The 19,370-nt window shown below is 39.4% G+C and overlaps 1 protein-coding gene across 4 annotated transcripts in view; it reads right to left on the bottom strand.

Moving 5' to 3' along the window:
- TSPAN5 (tetraspanin 5) overlaps positions 1 to 19,370 on the bottom strand; it is a 66,460-nt gene that overhangs the window by 12,989 nt on the left and 34,101 nt on the right. For all 4 annotated transcript variants that reach the window (XR_011725680.1, XR_011725679.1, XR_011725681.1 and 1 more), the window contains exons 2-3: positions 9,886 to 9,936; positions 226 to 372 (exon numbers count right to left, since the gene is read on the bottom strand). Coding sequence is in view for 1 of the 4 variants with exons in the window: in XM_071742797.1 (XP_071598898.1) it covers positions 226 to 372; positions 9,886 to 9,936 (198 nt within the window). In the remaining 3 variants the exon portion in view is untranslated. The remainder of the gene's footprint in view (positions 1 to 225; positions 373 to 9,885; positions 9,937 to 19,370) is intronic.

The raw sequence follows: 19,370 nt of genomic DNA, 5'->3' as shown, positions 1-19,370 counted from the left end.
ATCCATAGGAGAACCTGTAGTAGATTCTTAAGGTCGATTGCTTCAAAACTTAAAAAAAAAAACAACACTAAGCAACAGTGTTAATCAGAACATTTCTCTCACATCAGATAATACCTCCTACTCTCCAAAAGACATTTTTAAATCTCTGCAGTGAAGAAGGAACAAAGAACAATAATGACTTGTGCCATACACCTGATAAATGCCACAGTTGCAAAGGCTACTTACAAATTTGAGAAGAAAGGTATTCTCTCGCAGAGCTCCAATGCATCCTGCAAATCCCAAAATGAACATAACTCCTCCTACCACCAGGAAGAGCCAAACTGGATCAAAGCCACCCAAGTCAGTGATGGAGGAGATATTGGACAGCACTCCCTAGGAAAGAAACAATGCCAAGGGATAGCAAGTATTTCAGATCTCAGTTGTATAAATGCTGCTTCCTTTTTTTTATTATTGAAGAGATGGAAGAATACAGCAAATAAATGTTCTGTGGTACATCACAAAAAAAAACAATTATGAAAATCTTTGCATTAAGAAAAAAAGATGAAAAGGGTGATTATGTGCAATATTTTGGAATCAACATGTGGAATGAACAACAAAATGTGTTTCATAAGTCCCCTGTGAGAAACCCCCAAGGCATTTTGCTGCTTTGTAAATGTGAGAACTAGTCTGCCAGAAATGAGAATAGTTATTTGAACAAAGCTTAACTGCATTTTAGGCACTGTATATATTGTTTGTGTAAGCAGACTGTTACACATAATGGTAGAAAAAGCAGTTAATAGCAAGAACACAACCTTGAATTTAGCATTTATGATCAGTATTTACAATAATTGATGGAAATTATAAGTGAGGCCCTCGGTTGCAACATTTTGCAACAACAAATTTTATACCGAGTTATGACAAGCTAAATACCTGGCCAATTCCACATGAGGCACCTACAGTGTCACAAACTCATGATATAAATCAAGTAGTACAACAAGAGTAATCAGTTAACAAGAAAAGTCTGAAAATAATGTTAAGTCTCCTAGAAGGCCCTATGATAGTTGAAGGACTTGTCTTGGGAGATGGTTTGCACTGACTTAGATCTATCACAGAGTAAACCACATATGTTGTGTTTTACATGTGCCAGTCTGCACAGTCTGCTTGTAATGCCATCACCTTCTTAGAAGCAGAGTTTGGGTTGTGATGTCAGTAATCTGGAGAACTACTGCTTTTCTGAACACATTTTAACCAGAGTTTGGCTGCTGTTGAACACATGGGTCACACCAAGAAGCAAGTACAAAGTCTTCCCTGTTCCATTGAGTTTGGATAGTAATAGTTGGTTTCCTAATCCCTTTTGACAGCCAAATAGCTGAGGTATTACTCTTTCTTCATCCACCCCTCTGGTGCTGTGGGTCAACACAAAGCAAACTGCTGTAGCAGAAATTTTGCTATTTGTTTCCTCAAATAAACAAAAGCTGAGTGTTTTTCCCCTGCTAACTCCTGAATGAGCAGCTGTGGCTTGAAAAGCACCAATACACACGTTTACCTCACTACACATCCTTATTGCAGAATTAGTTCTACATCCTTTTCCTGTTCATATCCCCCTTGCTTCTTCAAATAGCCCCAAAAGAGAATAAATTTTGAAGGAAGTTATCATAACCTCATTTCCCAAAGTTGTTAAAAGATGATCTTCACACCTGTGGCTTCATACTTGTGATTTTTTTTTTTTACATATACTGTTTAGATCACCAGAACCTATAAATAGTTATGTAATCAGTATCTCTAATATAGTACTCCACATATGCTGCCACCACTTCCGTAGTTTCCCAAGCAAAACTGACAAGACAGTATGCAAAGCTTTTTAATTTTGCACACAGCAATGCACTTGATAGAACACACACATATTATTACACATGTGCATTATCCAATGCACATACCAAGGAGACTTCAAAAAAAGGCAAAGAAAACCTGACTATAACTCAATCCTAAAGTACAAACAATAAACCAACAGCATTAAGTACTTTCTCAAACCAGATTCCTTTTGCTCTTGCTACAGAAGGCTACTGCCTGACAGAGAGGGATGAAGAATTCAAAAAATAATAATATGCTTTTTTAACTTTCTTCCTGTATTACATATAGCAATAGTCTTACTGTTTTTCATTTTTAAAAAAAGATATAAAGCATGATATAACACAAGAGCCAGTATTGCAGACCAGTTGGCACATCCTTGTTTCCTAACTAGTAATGACATGGTACAAACCAGTCTGAACTAAACACCGATTTGTCTAAAGACAAATAAATCAACACTTAAATCAACTTCTGGACTGGAGTGTAGTAGGGTGAGAAACAGTCACTGGAGAAAAGAGGTTGCCTTTGTATTATAATTATTTTATTTTTAAAAAAAAATTTAAAAAGTAAGCAAAACAATCAAAAAGCCCCCAGCAGACTTATTTCTACATTTAATCAAGTCCTTTCTATATGAAGTAGTAAAATTCAACTGAAAGAAGAAATCCAAGTGAAATGCAGCTCACATTTGCAGACAGTGCTCTTAGAGAAGTTGGTCAGAATACCAAGAAGTGTTACTGAGAGGAAATATACCACTTGGCATTTGTCACACTTTAATTAAAGCTGATGACAGGAGTTAGTTAATCAGATGTATATTGCTTTTCCTATCATGTTCTTTCCCACCTTACCTGATTTTCCAGCACTATTAAGCTCTTAGCACTCTGACATGCCACATGTCAGCCACTTGGCTGACAAAAGTCAGTCATCCAATAACAGCCTCCTACAGGCTTCAAAACCTCAAGTTAGTTATGAACTACTGAAATAGAAGTAATAGAAGAAGTAAAGCAAGCTTTATCTGACATTGTTTGCCTGGAAAGCACTTTACTGTGCACCTTTTTCTAGTCCACATGTGACAAGCATAATCCCAGCTTTGATAAACCCCCAATAATATATCCCAACAGCACACGGCATACACTACATAATTCTAGTTTGTAGTCTGTGTGATCTTTAGATATGAACCCCAAGTTGTCAGTATTCTGAACAGGCTCCTCACAACAGACAATCTTCAGAGAGACTCTGGAGAAAAAAAAAACAAAAAAAAAAACACCACAACAAAAAACCCCCCAAAAGCTAACAGCAAGATTGACAAACAAATAATGCTCTATAGTTCCAGTCAGAGATGCATGGAGGTAGTCTGATAGAAGACTGCTGCTCACTGTTGAAATGCAATTTTCCAGCCTTATTTTTTCCTGGAGACTTACAAATAAGCTCCCTAAAGAGCAACATTTCAACGTAAAGCTTATTTTTCTTCAGGCAGCAGGGAATACTATCTCACTTTATCCCATTAAGAAGAACTAAACATGAAATCCTATAGGCACATGCTTTTCCTACCCACCGCAAGTCTCTAGAATGCCTGCTACCAGGTTATTCAGCCTGCTGTCACAGTACTCAACATTTTCTGTCTTCAATGGCTACTTCTAGGGAAAGTTTGACAGAGCTGTACAAACACCTGGTAGTGACCAATTCTGTCTCCATCCCATCTTTAGCCAAAAACAGAAGAGAATGCTTCCAGAGGTACCTGAGCAGAGGATCAGGAATCTCATATTCTAACACTGCATCCTCCAGCAATATGTTCCAAATCCTCAGCCTGATCAGCCTCTTTCAGCATATATGGTGTCTGTTTCCTGACTGATCTCTTCCATCAAACCATGACCCAAACAAGCCACCTGTAATCTATTCAAGTCATGCTTCATAGAACTGCAAACTGTTTTTCCAAGCAACACTACTGCAGTACTCCAATCTTTACTGTTAAATAGCTGCAAGCACTACTGAAGCTTCAGCACCTGAAAGGAGGAATACTTTTTTTCCTAAACCCACTGTCTCATTTTGGAAGCATAGTTATTTTTCTGGGTTACACACTGTCACCATTTGAACATGAGGAACTAAAGAAAGAGGGCTTTGGGACTCTGAGAGGGGTGGAATGAAAAGAGAAAGGATCTATTCCCTCCCATTTTCTGCCATACTCTATGGAAAATCAGAAAGCCTGCAGCTCCTCCCTCTTTTTTTCTCCCTGTAAAGGGGGAATCTGTGCTGTTTGGTACCACCAGCTTGCCACCTGCTACCAGGCTGTGTGTGTGTTTGTTACTTTACCCTTTATGTTATTACCTTTCCCTTTTATTAGTAACATCTGTATCCAATTGTTTTCAGTTTCCAACATAAGGCCTCCAGCCTTTATTCCTCTTTTATCTTCCCTTTCTTGGGGGGGGATAGAGATGAAACCTGCCATTAGGTTTGTGGCCCTCCCAAACAGCTAAACCATGGCACACTGACATCAGTTTCTTGGTAGTTCAGGCATCTGTGTAATTTTATTTGGCAATAAACATTTCGTTTGTGCAAAGCAACATCCTCTTAACTACTTCTCACAACTGCATCAATCCAGGGCTCTGCTATAGTCCCACAAGGAGAGCCAGCAGGACATGTTCCCTGGCTGATCTCCAGCTCATCTGTTTGCTCTGTTCCCCCACCCTCAATCCCTGCTCTACATTATAGTGTCTGGGTTATTATTTAACCTTTTAATTCACCACAAATCAAAAGTTATTTGGATCACGAAGCAAAAAAAGCATCATCCATAACTGAGCTAAAATCAGTAATGCTGAAGTTGCAAGAGAAGTTCCTTTATTTGTGATTTGTACCACACTTCAGTCATTAAGATACAATATAGGCATGGAGCAGGAAAAACTGATCTCATATTCCTACCCCACTCCAAATTCAGGAGAGGAAGTCAAGTGAAACAGTAGGAACTGCTCTTTTCTTCAACAAAAGAGCTGGGGAGGTGTTGGTTGTTCCTTCTGCCACATCAAGAAACATGAGACAACCCAGCCAGGCTGGCCAGAAGTTCCTGCAGAATTGCAGTGGCCTCTTAGAGGTACCTGGGCACAGGCAGAGAAACTGTTAGAGATGCCTGAATCCAGTGACAGATGCTCTGTTGTCATTTCAGGTTTTTTTTCCATGGCCAGAGCCCTCCAGCCTAAAAGCTGTACCTTTTGCATAGCTCAAGGGAGAAAAAGGCATAAGAAAAATGCTGGTATTTAAGACAGTAACTTGATAAGGCCCCTCCTGATTTTATAGCTGCACCATTAGTTGCCTTTATTTCATCAATAAGGAGTAAAGAAGAGACTTAGAAGTCACTTAGAAAATCAGTGAGGGTGTATCCCTCATCCCTTCTCCATCTTGTACTCTTCCAGGTCACCAGGACAATTTGTACCACTTTCCAGAGGAAAAAAAAAAAATAAAAAAATCTCTGACTCCACCTTCCACCACTGGTGCACATCTCAATCAGCATTTCAGGTCAGCTCCTGAAGTTCATTTAAAGGGATCACACCCCAGCTACGCTTTGGTTCACACCAGGAAAGAGTCCCAAAGCACACAAACTGGATTAGTTTCAGATGAAGATGTGCCCCTGAAACATAACTCATGCTCCAATTACTAGCAGGCATTCAGCCCACAAGTTCACACCAGGACTGGGCTGAAGAAAACTCAAGCTTTTCAAAACCTGTGGAGTGTGTAAGTGGGGTCTTCAACACCATCTCCTCTCCTATTGCTCTACACTACTTGCACTCAGCAGATGCAGCCTTTGCATGCTGAACCCAGGAAGTTGCTTTATTTTTCCCAGAATATATGGATGCCAACACAAACATTTTGGCTGGAGAAGTGTCCCAACATTGGCACATCTATGCAATCTGATCATTCCTGATTCCCAATGAGGCGAAATAAAAGGAAATCACAAGTGCATTAACCAGCCTGTGTTTGTGATTAGTGTAGATAATCTACAGCCACCTTCAGGTCTCAGATGTGTTTCCACAAGTCTGCCAAACCTTTGTTTCTCTTATTTCACAGGCACAGTGGCACACTGCAGGGTAAGAGAGAATGGCAGCAAGTGAAAGCACTCTAAGCAGCAACAATTTTGAAAAGCTGGCCCAGTGATGAAAATTCGAGGTATCTCAGGTCAGAGACAACTCAGAAGAATCATTATCTTGTGGAAAAAAGATGTGATACCCTGTGAAAGGATATGGAATTTGGCCCACAGAGTGTATGTCAAAGAATAGGACTCAACACAACAGCCCCTGTGTTAAAGAAACACCACAGAGGGCCATTAGAAAGTAAAAAGAAGAAACCAAACACCAGTAGGATGGGAGAAATCAGCTGCCTTTTTTTTTTTTTCCCTATTTGCTCCATGACAGCAACAAAACCTCCTCTCCTGCAGAAAGCAGATGGTCAGAAAAAGATCCAGCAACACAAGATCTTCTGAAACATTTCTTCTTTGCAAACAGGATTGATAAGCCTTTTCACAAGCTCACCTTCAAGACTTAGAATCACTGGCAAACAAGAACACATGGGAGCGAAGTATTTATTTTCAGATGCATGAAAATATGCATATAAAAATGTCTCTTTGTTAGTCATAAAATCTATGCAGTTTCTCCATGCTTTTCATCTGAATGAGCATGGGGAACAAAACAATAGTCATTGAGACATGCCAAATTAATTCCACTCCAGAATTCTGTTTCTGCAAGCAAGAAACTGGTGGGGGATGTTTACAAATTTTCTTGATTTTTGTTGGTTTTGCATTTCCCACAGCAGCAGAACCTTATTTTTCAAGTGCCCTAGTGAAGAACAACTAGTTTTCTTGTCATGAGGAAGCAGAGTTCACTAGGTAAATAACTAGCATAAATATATCCAAGATACAGACTTTAACATTTTCCAGAATTAATGGTTCCTAGGTGTTGGAACACTAGTAAAATTATTTAAGAGCCTTTTTAGGTAATGCATCTTTAAATAATGAAATTAAAATTTAATGCAATGGTATTATTATTCCTCTCTCTCTTCTCCATTATTGTGAAATTCACACAGACACAGGACTAGCGTAAAAGCAAGATATATGCTTTGGGTATCCTTCAGCACATAAGAAACCACAGGACATGCCAAGAGTTTCCTTGTTGGCAACTGGTTTTAGAAGAATTATGTGACAGACACGTATGCACAACAACTGTGGAGTGACTAATGCATCATTCCCTCTTGATGCTGCCACTCATTGAGTCAGTGAAAGCAGCCAGAACTTTTTCTGGAAACACCCTTAGTTTTCATTTGGGGGCAAGGAGAGACAGACTTGGTCTGATAAACTGGGACTGTTTCTATATAGAGATTCCAGAACACCAAAGCAGGCTTAAATCACCATGTACTACACTGACAGACACAGAGATACCATAAAGCTACTCCAAACTGTGTACAACTTGACTGCCGAGCTGGAATGTCTTCTAGTTACACCAACTTAACAAGAAAAGCCTAGGAACAAAACTTAGGCTCATAATAAACCTTTTTTCTTCTTAATTTCAGTTAATCTTACACATGAACTAATTCTATTGGACAAATTTTGCAAGGATCTTTGTATCTTTTTCCCCACATTTTTTGCCCATATTTTTTTTCCCTTCAGTATCTCTACCTTTGCTCCCTCCTACTTTAAGTGTACTTCAAAACCACAGTCCTACAGGTGTTGGAAGACATAGCTGCAATTCATCACTTAGGCTCACTTCTCTTGAACTGAAATCTCTCACAGGTAGTGAGACAACCAGGAGGAAGTTATTTTCCCAAGTACCTGCTGGCACCATACCATGAACACTCCCAATGAGCCTTAAGACCACATTATTTATTACATACAACCCAGGCAGGAAACAAGACATTTTGTACAAGTCTAGTTCATTTTGAAAACATCAACAAAAGAAATTACTTCATGTGGTTAAAAGAACCAGAGAAATATAAGCATTTTTCACAAAACCAGTGCAAGCTAACAATATTCATGTCATTGTTGGGCTGGGGTGGGAGGGCAGGGGTGTAGAAATCAGCTGCAATGGATGAACTTTTTTATGGTCCAAGCTCAAGTTTAGAAAGCCTGAAAACACTGGGAGATTGTGAGCCCTATAATGTGTCCATGTATAGATTGCTTTATTCATCCTCAGAGTCCATTGCCCCCACCCTGCCCCCCCCAGCTCTCTTTTAGGTTCATGACTCAGAATGCTAATTGCCCAGTTTTTGTTCAGGGCTGGCTGACTGGCTGTCAAGCCAATTCTATTGCCTTTTTGACAAATGAGCTCTTTTGCCTCCCTGTAGAGCCTGTAAGGAAGGTCATGAGACTGTAGAGTGTGCTGCTTTTTTTTTTTTTTTCTTCTCCCAGTTTACAACAAAGTTTAAAAAGAAGAATTCAAGCCAACTTGGCAAAAAAGATAAACTAGCCACCAAATCTAGCCCAAACTATTTTTAGCCAGCAGCAAACAACTTTTTACAGGAACTCCTGTGAAATGTGAATTATTTCTTTAAACCATCATGTTTAAGGTGGCCTGGCACAATCTCTCTTTTATCTTAATTTTTTTTGAAGCAGCAGCAGTGTATTCAAGTTGATGGCCAGGGTTCTAATACAACAGTGCTGAACTTAAGCCACATGATTCAAGACAGAAGTAAACCAAAATCATCCCCACCACCAGATCAGTTTAGAGTAGATAAGTCCTTTTGAAGACCCATATAGAAAATATGTAAAACCTGAGGAACCATAACACTCTCAAGCTGTAGGACTGGCATATTTTAGACTTCAAACACAACAGCTGTTGTCCTTTTACCTGATACCTAAAGAGGAATCATTTATGTTACCTACTGAAATGTTACCTACTTTCTTCCAGAAAGCCACTCTGAACAAAGTTAATCTCTATGGCTACAGACAGGTATAAGCTCCGTAGTATTCTCAGAGAATTAAATGAAACATGTTTTTACATCTTGGCTGACTCAAATAAAATCACAGCACCTTTTTCCAAGACTACTCAGGCCATTCAACATGAGTATCATATGTAAACAAACACATGGGTGTAAACAGTATGAGTTTAATACTACCCCATTACCATTTGTATTTATCTACATCCAAGGCACATGCACAGAGAAACAAGAATCTAAGTTAACAACTCACTTCTGAACCAGCAACATTTGTCCTGAGTTTTTTAGTGGCAAAACTCCAGTGCTTCCAATGTGTTATTTGTTCTGCTGCAAGTGCTAGTAATTATGCGTTAAGTGAACATCATCAATTCCTAACTTACTTAATGTTTTCCGTTAAAAGAAGAAAAAAAAAATTATGTAACTGAATCTCATAGCACCATTGTTATCAGCCAAGTTTTATTATTTTCAATCTTCTGAACAAAGAAGAAAAGGAAATTGGTTTTAATTGGAGCTTGTTTTGTATATTATGTCTTCATATTTCATCTTCCCAAATTCTGCAGCAAACTGAAAATTAGACTCTGGTTCACAAATGTTTTTTGTTTCCCCACCCCCCCTTTCTTCCCATTTCCAAGCTGATTTAACAGCCTTGCAACAGATCCCATTCCAGTGGACAGTTTCATTTGCACAAGAGAAAACAACAGTTATTCTGTCTCAGGTTTGGCTTGAGTTTTGGAGTTCATCTTGGTTTTGTTTGGCCTTTTTGGTTATTTTCATCATCAGTTGCTTTTTTTTTTGTGTGGGAGGAAGAACAATTAGTGTGCTATGTTACTGCAAACCTGAAGAAGCTTATTGTCAGGATTGCCCTGGAAAGCATGTACCCTCCCTCTCCATTCTTGGGCAGAGACACTGCCAGTACTGCCTTCTGTAGAGTATTCCAGTATCTGAGTTCCAGTTGGAGTGTGCATGGATTAAAAAGGTTATTTCATGTTCAAGTGTGAGATGAGCCAAGGTTTTATTTGACAAGAGAAGTTTTTCATTTTTTTTCAGTAGAAACTTTGTGTGCATACATAAAATGTGCAGCATATTATGCTCCAATATTTCATCAGAAAAGGAGAGAAAATATGGAGTTTGGTGCTATAGTCAACTTACCTTTTCATTCCATGCCCACAGTCCAATCCCAAGAAATGCTATGCCAAGGAACTAAAGGAAGAAGAAAAATATATCAGAGCAGAAACTATAAATGTATTTTTTTTTCTTTTTTAAGCATACATACTGACACATCCTCCTGTTGGATAATAAATTTTATCAGGGCTGCAGGGGCTTACTGAGAATTTTAAAATATGTTTGTAATTATTTACTACTCAACCATTGTAACTGGAAGAATTTCAAACATATGAATAATACAAATGCATTACAACAAAGTCCTAAATACACAAGTATTATCAGTTTTAGCAGTGCTGTTCACAGAGTCACAGAAAGCTGTTTAAAAGTAATATAAGCCATGACCTCTTGGAGAGAAAAAAACAATCTAAAAGAGTAAGAACTTTTACAATCTCTGAAACCAACACTTTATAACCTAATACTGAGTGCTTCTGTATTTCACAAAGTCACAGTCCCTTTCTCCTCCAAGAGATTTAGATGCACTGAGCTCAAAAGACAGTCTTTCCCCCATGATGCAAAACAGACAAGCACCTGTGGTTGTTCTATCCCTGTAGTTGTATCCCTGTATCCATTCCATTGAATAATTTAGAGTGCATCATCCTCCCTCCAAATACTACAGGGTTTCCAGGCAAAACCCACATCAAGTAGCAGTGACATGAACAGAACAGGCAGAATAAGCACTCTGTCTCCCAAAATCACCACTGTGAATGTGGTAAGATACAGAACAAATCATGCAAAATATTTTAAAACAAATAGTAGTTGTCTAAGCACATCTCTAAATGTTCAGCTGTCCAACTTCCATTGTTTTTTAAAATGGAAGTCCTGGCTAAAAAGGAAACTATATTCACTCTAGTTTCAGGGCATGTAATGAAATGTAGCTCAAACTTTCAGTTCTGATTTTCTTTGTGTTTTCTCCATGCTGCAGTGTACAGATTTATTTTGGCACACAGTCTGCTTTCTATTATGATTTGTGAAAAAAGCAAAGCATCCTAATGATTTTTCTTTCGCAAAACAGAAGTGGTTTTCTGTTTAGAAGTGGGAAGAGGCAGGAATAACAGCTTAATCTTTCCCAGAAGATACTTCGACAGCTTCAAAAATAAGATTCATTCTTCTTTATATGCACTTATTTTCTAAAGTGGCAATTTTAGATTTATACAAGAATATTATACAAGAATATCTGTAAAGCATAGCTCACTATCAAGTGGAATATGCACACCACAATATCCTAAAATTCCCTAAAACCCAATGCTTCTCTCCTCAAACTGTGGTTTTCCAGCTGACCAAAGGACCATGCATACTACACCCAGCCAGCTCTCACCCAGAAGTCCATTTATACCAACAAGAAATGAGATGCTCCTTTTGACTTGAAGAATCATGACTGTAAATTTAAACACCACCACACTACAATATTCTTCAAAGGGAACTGCCATAGGTTTGGTTAATATATTAATACAAGATAAATGCAAATTCTTCCTAGCTGGAAAAATACAAGTGCTGATAAAGAAAGTCTTATTTCAGCAGTCTTAACTGTCTGTGAAGGACAAGAGATGGATTTGAGAATGTCAGTACCCCCTCCTGTGACACACCACAAGTCAAAAAGGTTTATCTGACTGGTATTGAGACTGCTTTTTTTCTGTGGTTATAAAACTTCCCAGAAGAGTGAGTGAAACTCTCCTGACTGCACTGATTATTTGAAACTTGAGCCAGGCTCCTTTCTTACACAGCCAAAAGCACCAAGGATGAAGGAGGAGGAGTGAGAAATAAAAAGCTATGTTATTAAAATCCATCAGCTGAATTTGGAAGCAGCAAATTATTATTTATGGAGAGGTACAATACATCATTTTTTGCTAATAACTTAATATTATCTTGAACAGAATAAGCATTAAAGCTAGACTGAAAGAATTTGATCAGATAAAATGTATCTTAACAGCCATACAAATCAGCTGCAAGTCTGGCTCAGATCCACTAGCTTTATTAAATTTAATCCAGTCAAGTGTCCTGGTTCTTCACCAGAAGTTAGGATTTATGGATAAGATTACCTCAGGGGTTGCAGAAGACTTAGAGAAGACTACACAGGTCTCAAGCCAGACTGAGCTTACCTCATTTTACATACTGGGTAAGGAGCCTGTATTGTGCTAAGCTGAAACACCAAAAAAACTGAGATTGTCAAACTGAAAAGAATGAAGAAAAAAACCTAAAAAAATTGTTGCTCATTGGGAGATTTTAATTAGAAAAAAATCACTGTATGCACACTTATGTTGCTTAAACAACTTTCCTCAGCCAAACTCTACTTGCATTACTTGAGACAAAATACTGAACTAGGCAGACCACCAACACAACCTCCTATAACCATACCTTAGAAATGCCCACCCTGGCACAAACACAGCCTAAGGAGGTGAAGCAATACAGAAATGCCCCCAGAGTAATCTCCAGATTACTCAGAAAACAGACGTTTGTGAGGAGCCTTACACCTCTCACAAGGATTAACCTTGGATTTTCTTGAATATTATGAAAGAAACTCCTGCAAAGCCTAAAAAAAAGTTGGAAGTGCTTAGCAAAACTCCCTCTATATTTCTGCTGTTAGAACCAGAAGTAAGACAGGACACACATCCTGTTTATTTTGCAGACTACTGATCTCTCTCCAAGGCAGTCGTTCTACTTGCTTGAAACCAGAAAAAAATCTTTTCACATCAGCAATATGTGATGAGAGAGAGAGGGCAAGATGGCAAACACATCATCTCAGTTAAGTGTGGAAAATTGCATTTACATCCATTAAATTATTCCAACGAGTAATAAAAGGTTGAAATTTCTCATTATCTACAAAACACTGCACCGAGAAAAACAGTCTCAGTTCTCCACAGACATCGAGTAAGACCATTCAGCCTAACTGTAAAATGGATCAGAACTGATCAGAACTGGATCAGAAGCATCTGACACCTGTGGGCCAAGCAGGACAAAGATGCTTGATGTGCCACATGCATAAACCAGTGTGTGCTCATGTGTGAGAAGGAAATCAGGGCACCCACCCAACCTCATCTTCACTGCAACAAAAGGAAGAGAGTAGCAAAAAGCAGCATGTCAAAATTGTCCAAGTTCAGAACCACTTGGGTTTTTTTATGAACCCTGTATTTAGGCAGTGTGAAAACCTCTCACCTGCCCTCACTTTGAACTGCCACAAGAACCCTGCACATGGTGTTAGCGAAGAGAATATGAGCACAGCTTGGGAACGCAAGAGAGTGTTTTAGTGACAAGCACAGCAGTGCTGGGGACAACATGAAGTGTAACATTTCACATCCTGAAATCCAATCAAGAAAACACAGGACCCCTGAGCTTTCTATATAAATAGAAAGCAGCACTTACAAGTTTCTACTCTCAATCCCAGGGAATCATTTTTCCTGAAGCCACTTCCTCTGCAGCACTCCGTGCTCAGACTCACTCCAGAGATATTTCAAAGTCAGAATACTCCTTTCTTGAAAGTATTTTATGGCAAATCAGCCTTTTTGCTTTTTAAGCCAGGGCAAAAAGGAACTTAAGTGTCTGCCTCAGAGCACAAAGGATTTTGGTTTTGGTTTTGTTGGGTTTTTTTTAAGGAGCCCTTAAAAAGAAAGGGCACCAAAACAGAAATTGCAAGTTTCACAGTTTTCTTCTTCCCTTTATGCCACTGATGACTACCCTGCTTCAATATGTCAGCTTGCATTCTTTCAACAAAACAACTAGGACATTCTCCCAATTCTCCATTTTTCACCTGGACAGGTATCACAGAAAGAGATGATACCTGAAGTTTGCCCCGTTCCTTCTTTCAGTCACCCCAGTTCCAATAACTTTTCCATTCTAAACACCAAAGGCTGCAGCATTTCATTTTCATGTGGCTAAATTTATGTAGTAGCCATGGGACAAGGAAAACTGCTCTGAGCATACATGCACATTTACGTATTTATGCCAACACTTAAAGAAAGCACTCTCCTAAAGCTCATTGCTTGTTTCCCTTGAGACATCACCAACAGGAAAACACCATGGACTACAGTCAGTGAGTGGAGATGCTGAGTAGGTGATAGCAAGCAGACTAAAAGACATCAAATCTATTTCCATTTTATGTGCAGCTTTTAAAAAAAATTAAAACTATATTTCAAAGATAACTTTCTCAGAAATACCTTTCCCTACTAATATAAAATGCACAGACATGGAAGAAATAAGGTAGTGGTTCCCACACATCTTGCTCAGCTGAATGAGAGACGCAACCAATTTTATACAGTCATGCAAAGTATAAAAGCAGACCTGAGAACACAATGAGAAAAGCTGTCAGATCTACCTTGCAGGACTCTTAGCATGATGCCTTCTAGTGAAAAATCAATCAAGTATGACCCTAATTTTCAAAGCAAGGTACTGTGGTTGCTAATGTATCTTTCAATTTCACCAGAGTTTTCCATTTTGTCTGACAAGTAAACAATACAATCTATATACCCTCCCCCCTCAAATGCACAGTCAGTTGCCATAATAATTCTTACTGCCCTCTCCAGTTCTTTAATTACAAAAGCAAGACATCTGCTTTCTGTTACTGTTGCTCTATGTATTTATTTTATTGCTTTCTGGTGGTGCAATTGTAAGCACTGCCAATCAGCTTGGAGCAAGAGTCCCTAAAGTCTCTCTCCTCTTGTCCACAGAAACTGATATACTGGAAAATAGAAAAAGGAAGATGAATTAGAACCTATTTCCCCTGTTCCAACTTTTGAACAATTACTCCCCTCAAGCCTAGATAAAATAAATTTAACTCCTTCCAAGTCCACAATGAGGCTCTCCAAACTCAGGTCCTGCTGTCTAAAGAAAGTATTTGCAGCAATTGTTTTTTTAAAGCACACAAAACTTATACATAGCAGTCACTTTGTAAAATTCTTCAATAAAAGCTCCTGAGAGGTTAAAGGTTTTGTTTCTGTGTCATCTAATTTCCTAAAACCAGTACCCTTTTCCTCATACAACAACAACAACAAAAAAAAAGAGCTTGAAGGGTCTATGCCCCACAGAAATATTTTAAAAGCCTAGAGAGCTGAAGTACCACCACCATTCACTGTCACTTTGGAACATTCATCTTGCACAGATCTTATCCTTTCTCTTCTACTCTTCCTTACAGTCTCCATTGTAGTTCCACTATCCATGGGTTTTTCCCTGCCTTCACTACTGAACAACATTAAGTGGTCCATGTCCCTCTACTTTTCCTATCCAGCCCTGCTCTCCTCATCAATACCATTTCATCTCTACCTCTATCCTCTCCACTGCAGCTCCTCTGCCTGAAGTCAGTTTCTATTTTTAAAACCATCCAAAAATTATGTAAGTGGTGCTGTAGCAGTGTCTGAAAACAGTGTGGGCTTAACACACAACCATAAGCAGCACCAAAGTGCAAAGTGAAAATACGAATTGAAAAGAAAAAAAAAAAGGCAAAGTAAATCCGAATTCCATGTCCTGTACCAGTTCCCTAACAATTTCCCTCAGCCAATCTGACAATGCAAAGACTTAACACGTCTTATTCTGGCCTGTAAGAAAAATAATGAAGGCAAAGAAAGCATGTTCTGCTTCAAGCTGGAGTGAAACAAAGTGTATGGAAGCAGTATTGCAAATGAGTCATTTTCCAGGTTTGCCTTGCTGCATAGTGCTAGCAGCTTCTTACCCCAGGGAGCAACAAGACCTCCTTTGGCTCCCTTCTTCCCACTGCTGTATCTCTCATTTGTCCCAAATCACCCTACCTGAGCTTCAGGCTATTTAGGTGCAGCCCTACCATGACTCTTCTTTATGTTCTTTTTCTGAAGGTACTGTTCCATTAAAAGCAGGAAAGGAAAAAAAAAATAAATAAAGCACAGACAGAAAACCACAGAACAGCATACGTGAAATTCTCATCATGCAGCTGTGACAGAAATGCTTGCTTATTGCAGCTACTACAAGTTGTAACATCTAAATCAGACACTTGATAGGACCTGAGCTCTTCTTTTTCCTCAGTAACAAATGGGCAATTACATTGCCTACACTATTGATTTGAGTAGCTGAGAACATAAAGAGTGCAGAGCCAGGAAACACCAACAGGTGAGATGTCAACACAGCATGAGACTCTGTTCAGAATTTCCTTCTTGGAAAGCAGTCTCAGATCCTAACTGTGCTCAGAGCATACAGACAGGGAGTCCCAAAATCTTTTATCTCAGCTACACGAGCTGCCACATCTCAGACCCTTTCAATGAACCCTACTCTGAGATCAACCCTCTTCACTTTGAAGAGAAGCTGGGGGGAAGTGTAGACCAACTCGAAGGCAGGAGGGCTCTGCAGAGGGACCTGGACAGACTGGAGAGCTGGGCCGATTCCAACGGGATGAGGTTCAACAAGGCCAAGTGCCGGGTCCTGCACTTTGGCCACAACAACCCCATGCAGCGCTACAGGCTGGGGACAGAGTGGCTGGAGAGCAGCCAGGCAGAAAGGGACCTGGGAGTCTGCATTAACAAGAAACTGAACATGAGCCAGCAGTGTGCCCAGGTGGCCAAGAAGGCCAATGGCATCCTGGCCTGTATCAGAAACAGCGTCACCAGCAGGTCCAGGGAGGTGATTCTTCCCCTGTACTCAGCGCTGGTGAGGCCACACCTCGAGTACTGTGTCCAGTTCTGGGCCCCTCAGTTTAAGAAGGATGTAGAGGCCCTGGAACAAGTCCAAAGGAGGGCAACCAGGCTGGTGAAGGGACTCGAGCACAGGCCCTATGGGGAGAGGCTGAGAGAGCTGGGGCTGTTCAGCCTGAAGAAGAGGAGGCTCAGGGGAGACCTCATTGCTGTCTACAACTACCTGAAAGGAGGATGTAGCGAGGTGGGAGCTGGACTCTTTTCACAGATGACCTCCAACAAGACAAGAGGACACAATCTTAAGTTGCGCCAGGGGAGGTTTAGATTAGATATTAGAAAGAATTTCTTCACGGAGAGGGTGATTAGGCTATGGAATGGACTGCCCGGTGAGGTGGTAGATTCTCCGTCCCTGGAGACATTTAAAAAAAGACTGGATGTGGCACTCAGTGCCATGGTCTAGCAACTGCTCCAGTGGGTCAAGGGTTGGACTAGATGATCTCTGAGGTCCCTTCCAACCCGGCTAATTCTATGATTCTATGATTCTATGAAATGCATAAAGATGCATGAAACAACTGAACCAGTCTGCAGAGAGAGGCATATTATGTGAATACCACCAGCTTTACAGACAAACTCCAGGCAAACAGCTTCATCCAGCTCTCCTACTTAAACAATAAAATAAAAATAAAAACATTTTTTTAAAAATATTTTTTAAATTTAAAAAATCAAACCAAAACAACCCACACAGAAAAATGTGTGAATAGAGAGCAAGCAGTGAATACACCCCTAGCCTACAGGTGAACGCAGAACTTTTCCCAACAAATTCTACAACAGCTTTATTACCTCTTACCTTCACAAAATGTTCATTCCCGTTTCTTTTTTAGGCATTCCCCACGGTAAGATGTCAAAAGCCTTTTACAAAGAAACTAGTAACACGTCTGTAAAAATCATAGCTTGAAAATCAGAGAATGTCAGATTAGAAGGGACCTCAAGGATCACCTGGTCCAACCCTTCTAATGTTATTATTTATATCTGTTCCATCATCCCATTGAGCTGAGGCTTAAAGCTTTTTCCAAAGTGGGTGAATCCACCACTTCCCCTGGGAGACCATGCCAATGTCTGACTGTCCTCAGAGTGAAAACTGGACTTGTGCTAGAGAGATTACACACAATGCTACAGCTGCAATATAATTTGAGGGTATTAAACTTATTTTAATCAATGCATGAAAGAAACAGAAGTATATTGGAGATTTCCAGTTCACTGCAACAAAGCCTGATCTCCTCATAAAATTTCAGTTTGACCAACAGTGAGCAAAAACACCCAGATCATATAAAATGTTCACGTGCTAAGTGCAAGCTTATTCCTGATTTTATTGCCACTTCTAGGCGGTTCTAGGGTATGGAAATGGTAGTTGTAGTACAGACAGATGGCTCCCAAATCGAAAAGCTATAAAAAGCAAGTGACTCTGCCTCACTAAGATCCTTCTGCTGCATCTGTGCTCTTGCAGTTACAGATTACCAAGAGGATGAAGGGGGGATTCTGGTCTTGTGAAGATGACTTGCAAGAAAGACCATGCGCCAACCAGATGATCACACTTTTTCCTTTATCTGTAAAAGCACAGCAGCTGCTTTTAAAGTTTCACCTTATTTACTTGGAGATAGTAACTACCAAGGAGGACAGTACCTCATTTTTAAGAAAGACTTTAACACACCAGTATGACCTTACAAATAAAGCCTTCATGTCACATCTCAGTTTCTAAACAGGACCCCGTATTAAAAAAAACAAAAAACCCTCCTGCTTACCCTCTTGCGTTCACCCATCATTTTACCTTAATCCCCCAACTGCAACTCCTCCTTGTACAGAAGTATTTTCTTCCTTTCTGCTTAGCCCCAGAAGGGTTTCAAGGCAAAAGGTATACAAGCAATACAAAGCCTCCTTTTAATCATATAAACATGAATACTGGGTAAGTTTCCATGCCCAGAGTCGAATATCGTTATAAAAGAGAATAAAAGAAAGCACTTAGCATTTGAGTGCCAGCAGTAAAACAGAACCTAGAGGATTCTAAAATTTGGAATTGTGGGATTTAGCACCGTGGTGTGACAGACCTGCACTGCTGGGTGACCATGGTGAACTCTTTCTGAAGCATTAAAAAGTTTTCTTAAGTATTAACAAGAAGGCTTAGACGTGGGGTCTGGGCCTTCTCACAGCGGCTGCCCCGTGGTATCTGAGGTAAATGGCTTCCTGAAGGCCAACGGGACCGCAGAGCTGAGGTGTGACACTGCCACACGTCCCCAACCCCATCCCGGGGGATTCAGCTTCACTGGAAATGGCCTTGGAGCTTTTTGCTCCAGGAGGGAGAGATCCGGAGCTGGATCCCAATCTTTTTTCTTGCTTTGCCGGGCGGAGAGGCGAGAATGTGTCTGGAAGAGGAGCCCTGGGACAGGACGAAAAATGGCAGCGCCCCTGGAACTGCCAGCACTGAGCGTGGGGCTGCTGAGGGGCTCTGAGGTTCATGTGAAGTTACAAGGTATGAGAGAAATACAAAGCAGCCTTTAATCATAAGTGAAGGCCAGAAAAAATTAAAAATAGAAAATAAATAAATAGAAAATAAATAAATAGAAAATAAATAAATAGAAAATAAATAAATAGAAAATAAATAAATAGAAAATAAATAAATAGAAAATAAATAAATAGAAAATAAATAAATAGAAAATAAATAAATAGAAAATAAATAAATAGAAAATAAATAAATAGAAAATAAATAAATAGAAAATAAATAAATAGAAAATAAATAAATAGAAAATAAATAAATAGAAAATAAATAAATAGAAAATAAATAAATAGAAAATAAATAAATAGAAAATAAATAGAAAATAGAAAATAAATAGA

Source organism: Heliangelus exortis, chromosome 4 (assembly GCF_036169615.1).
Source record: "Heliangelus exortis chromosome 4, bHelExo1.hap1, whole genome shotgun sequence".
Lineage (NCBI taxonomy): Eukaryota > Metazoa > Chordata > Aves > Apodiformes > Trochilidae > Heliangelus > Heliangelus exortis.
Note: the sequence above shows the minus strand (reverse complement) of the source record. Positions and strands in the feature narration are given on the sequence as shown.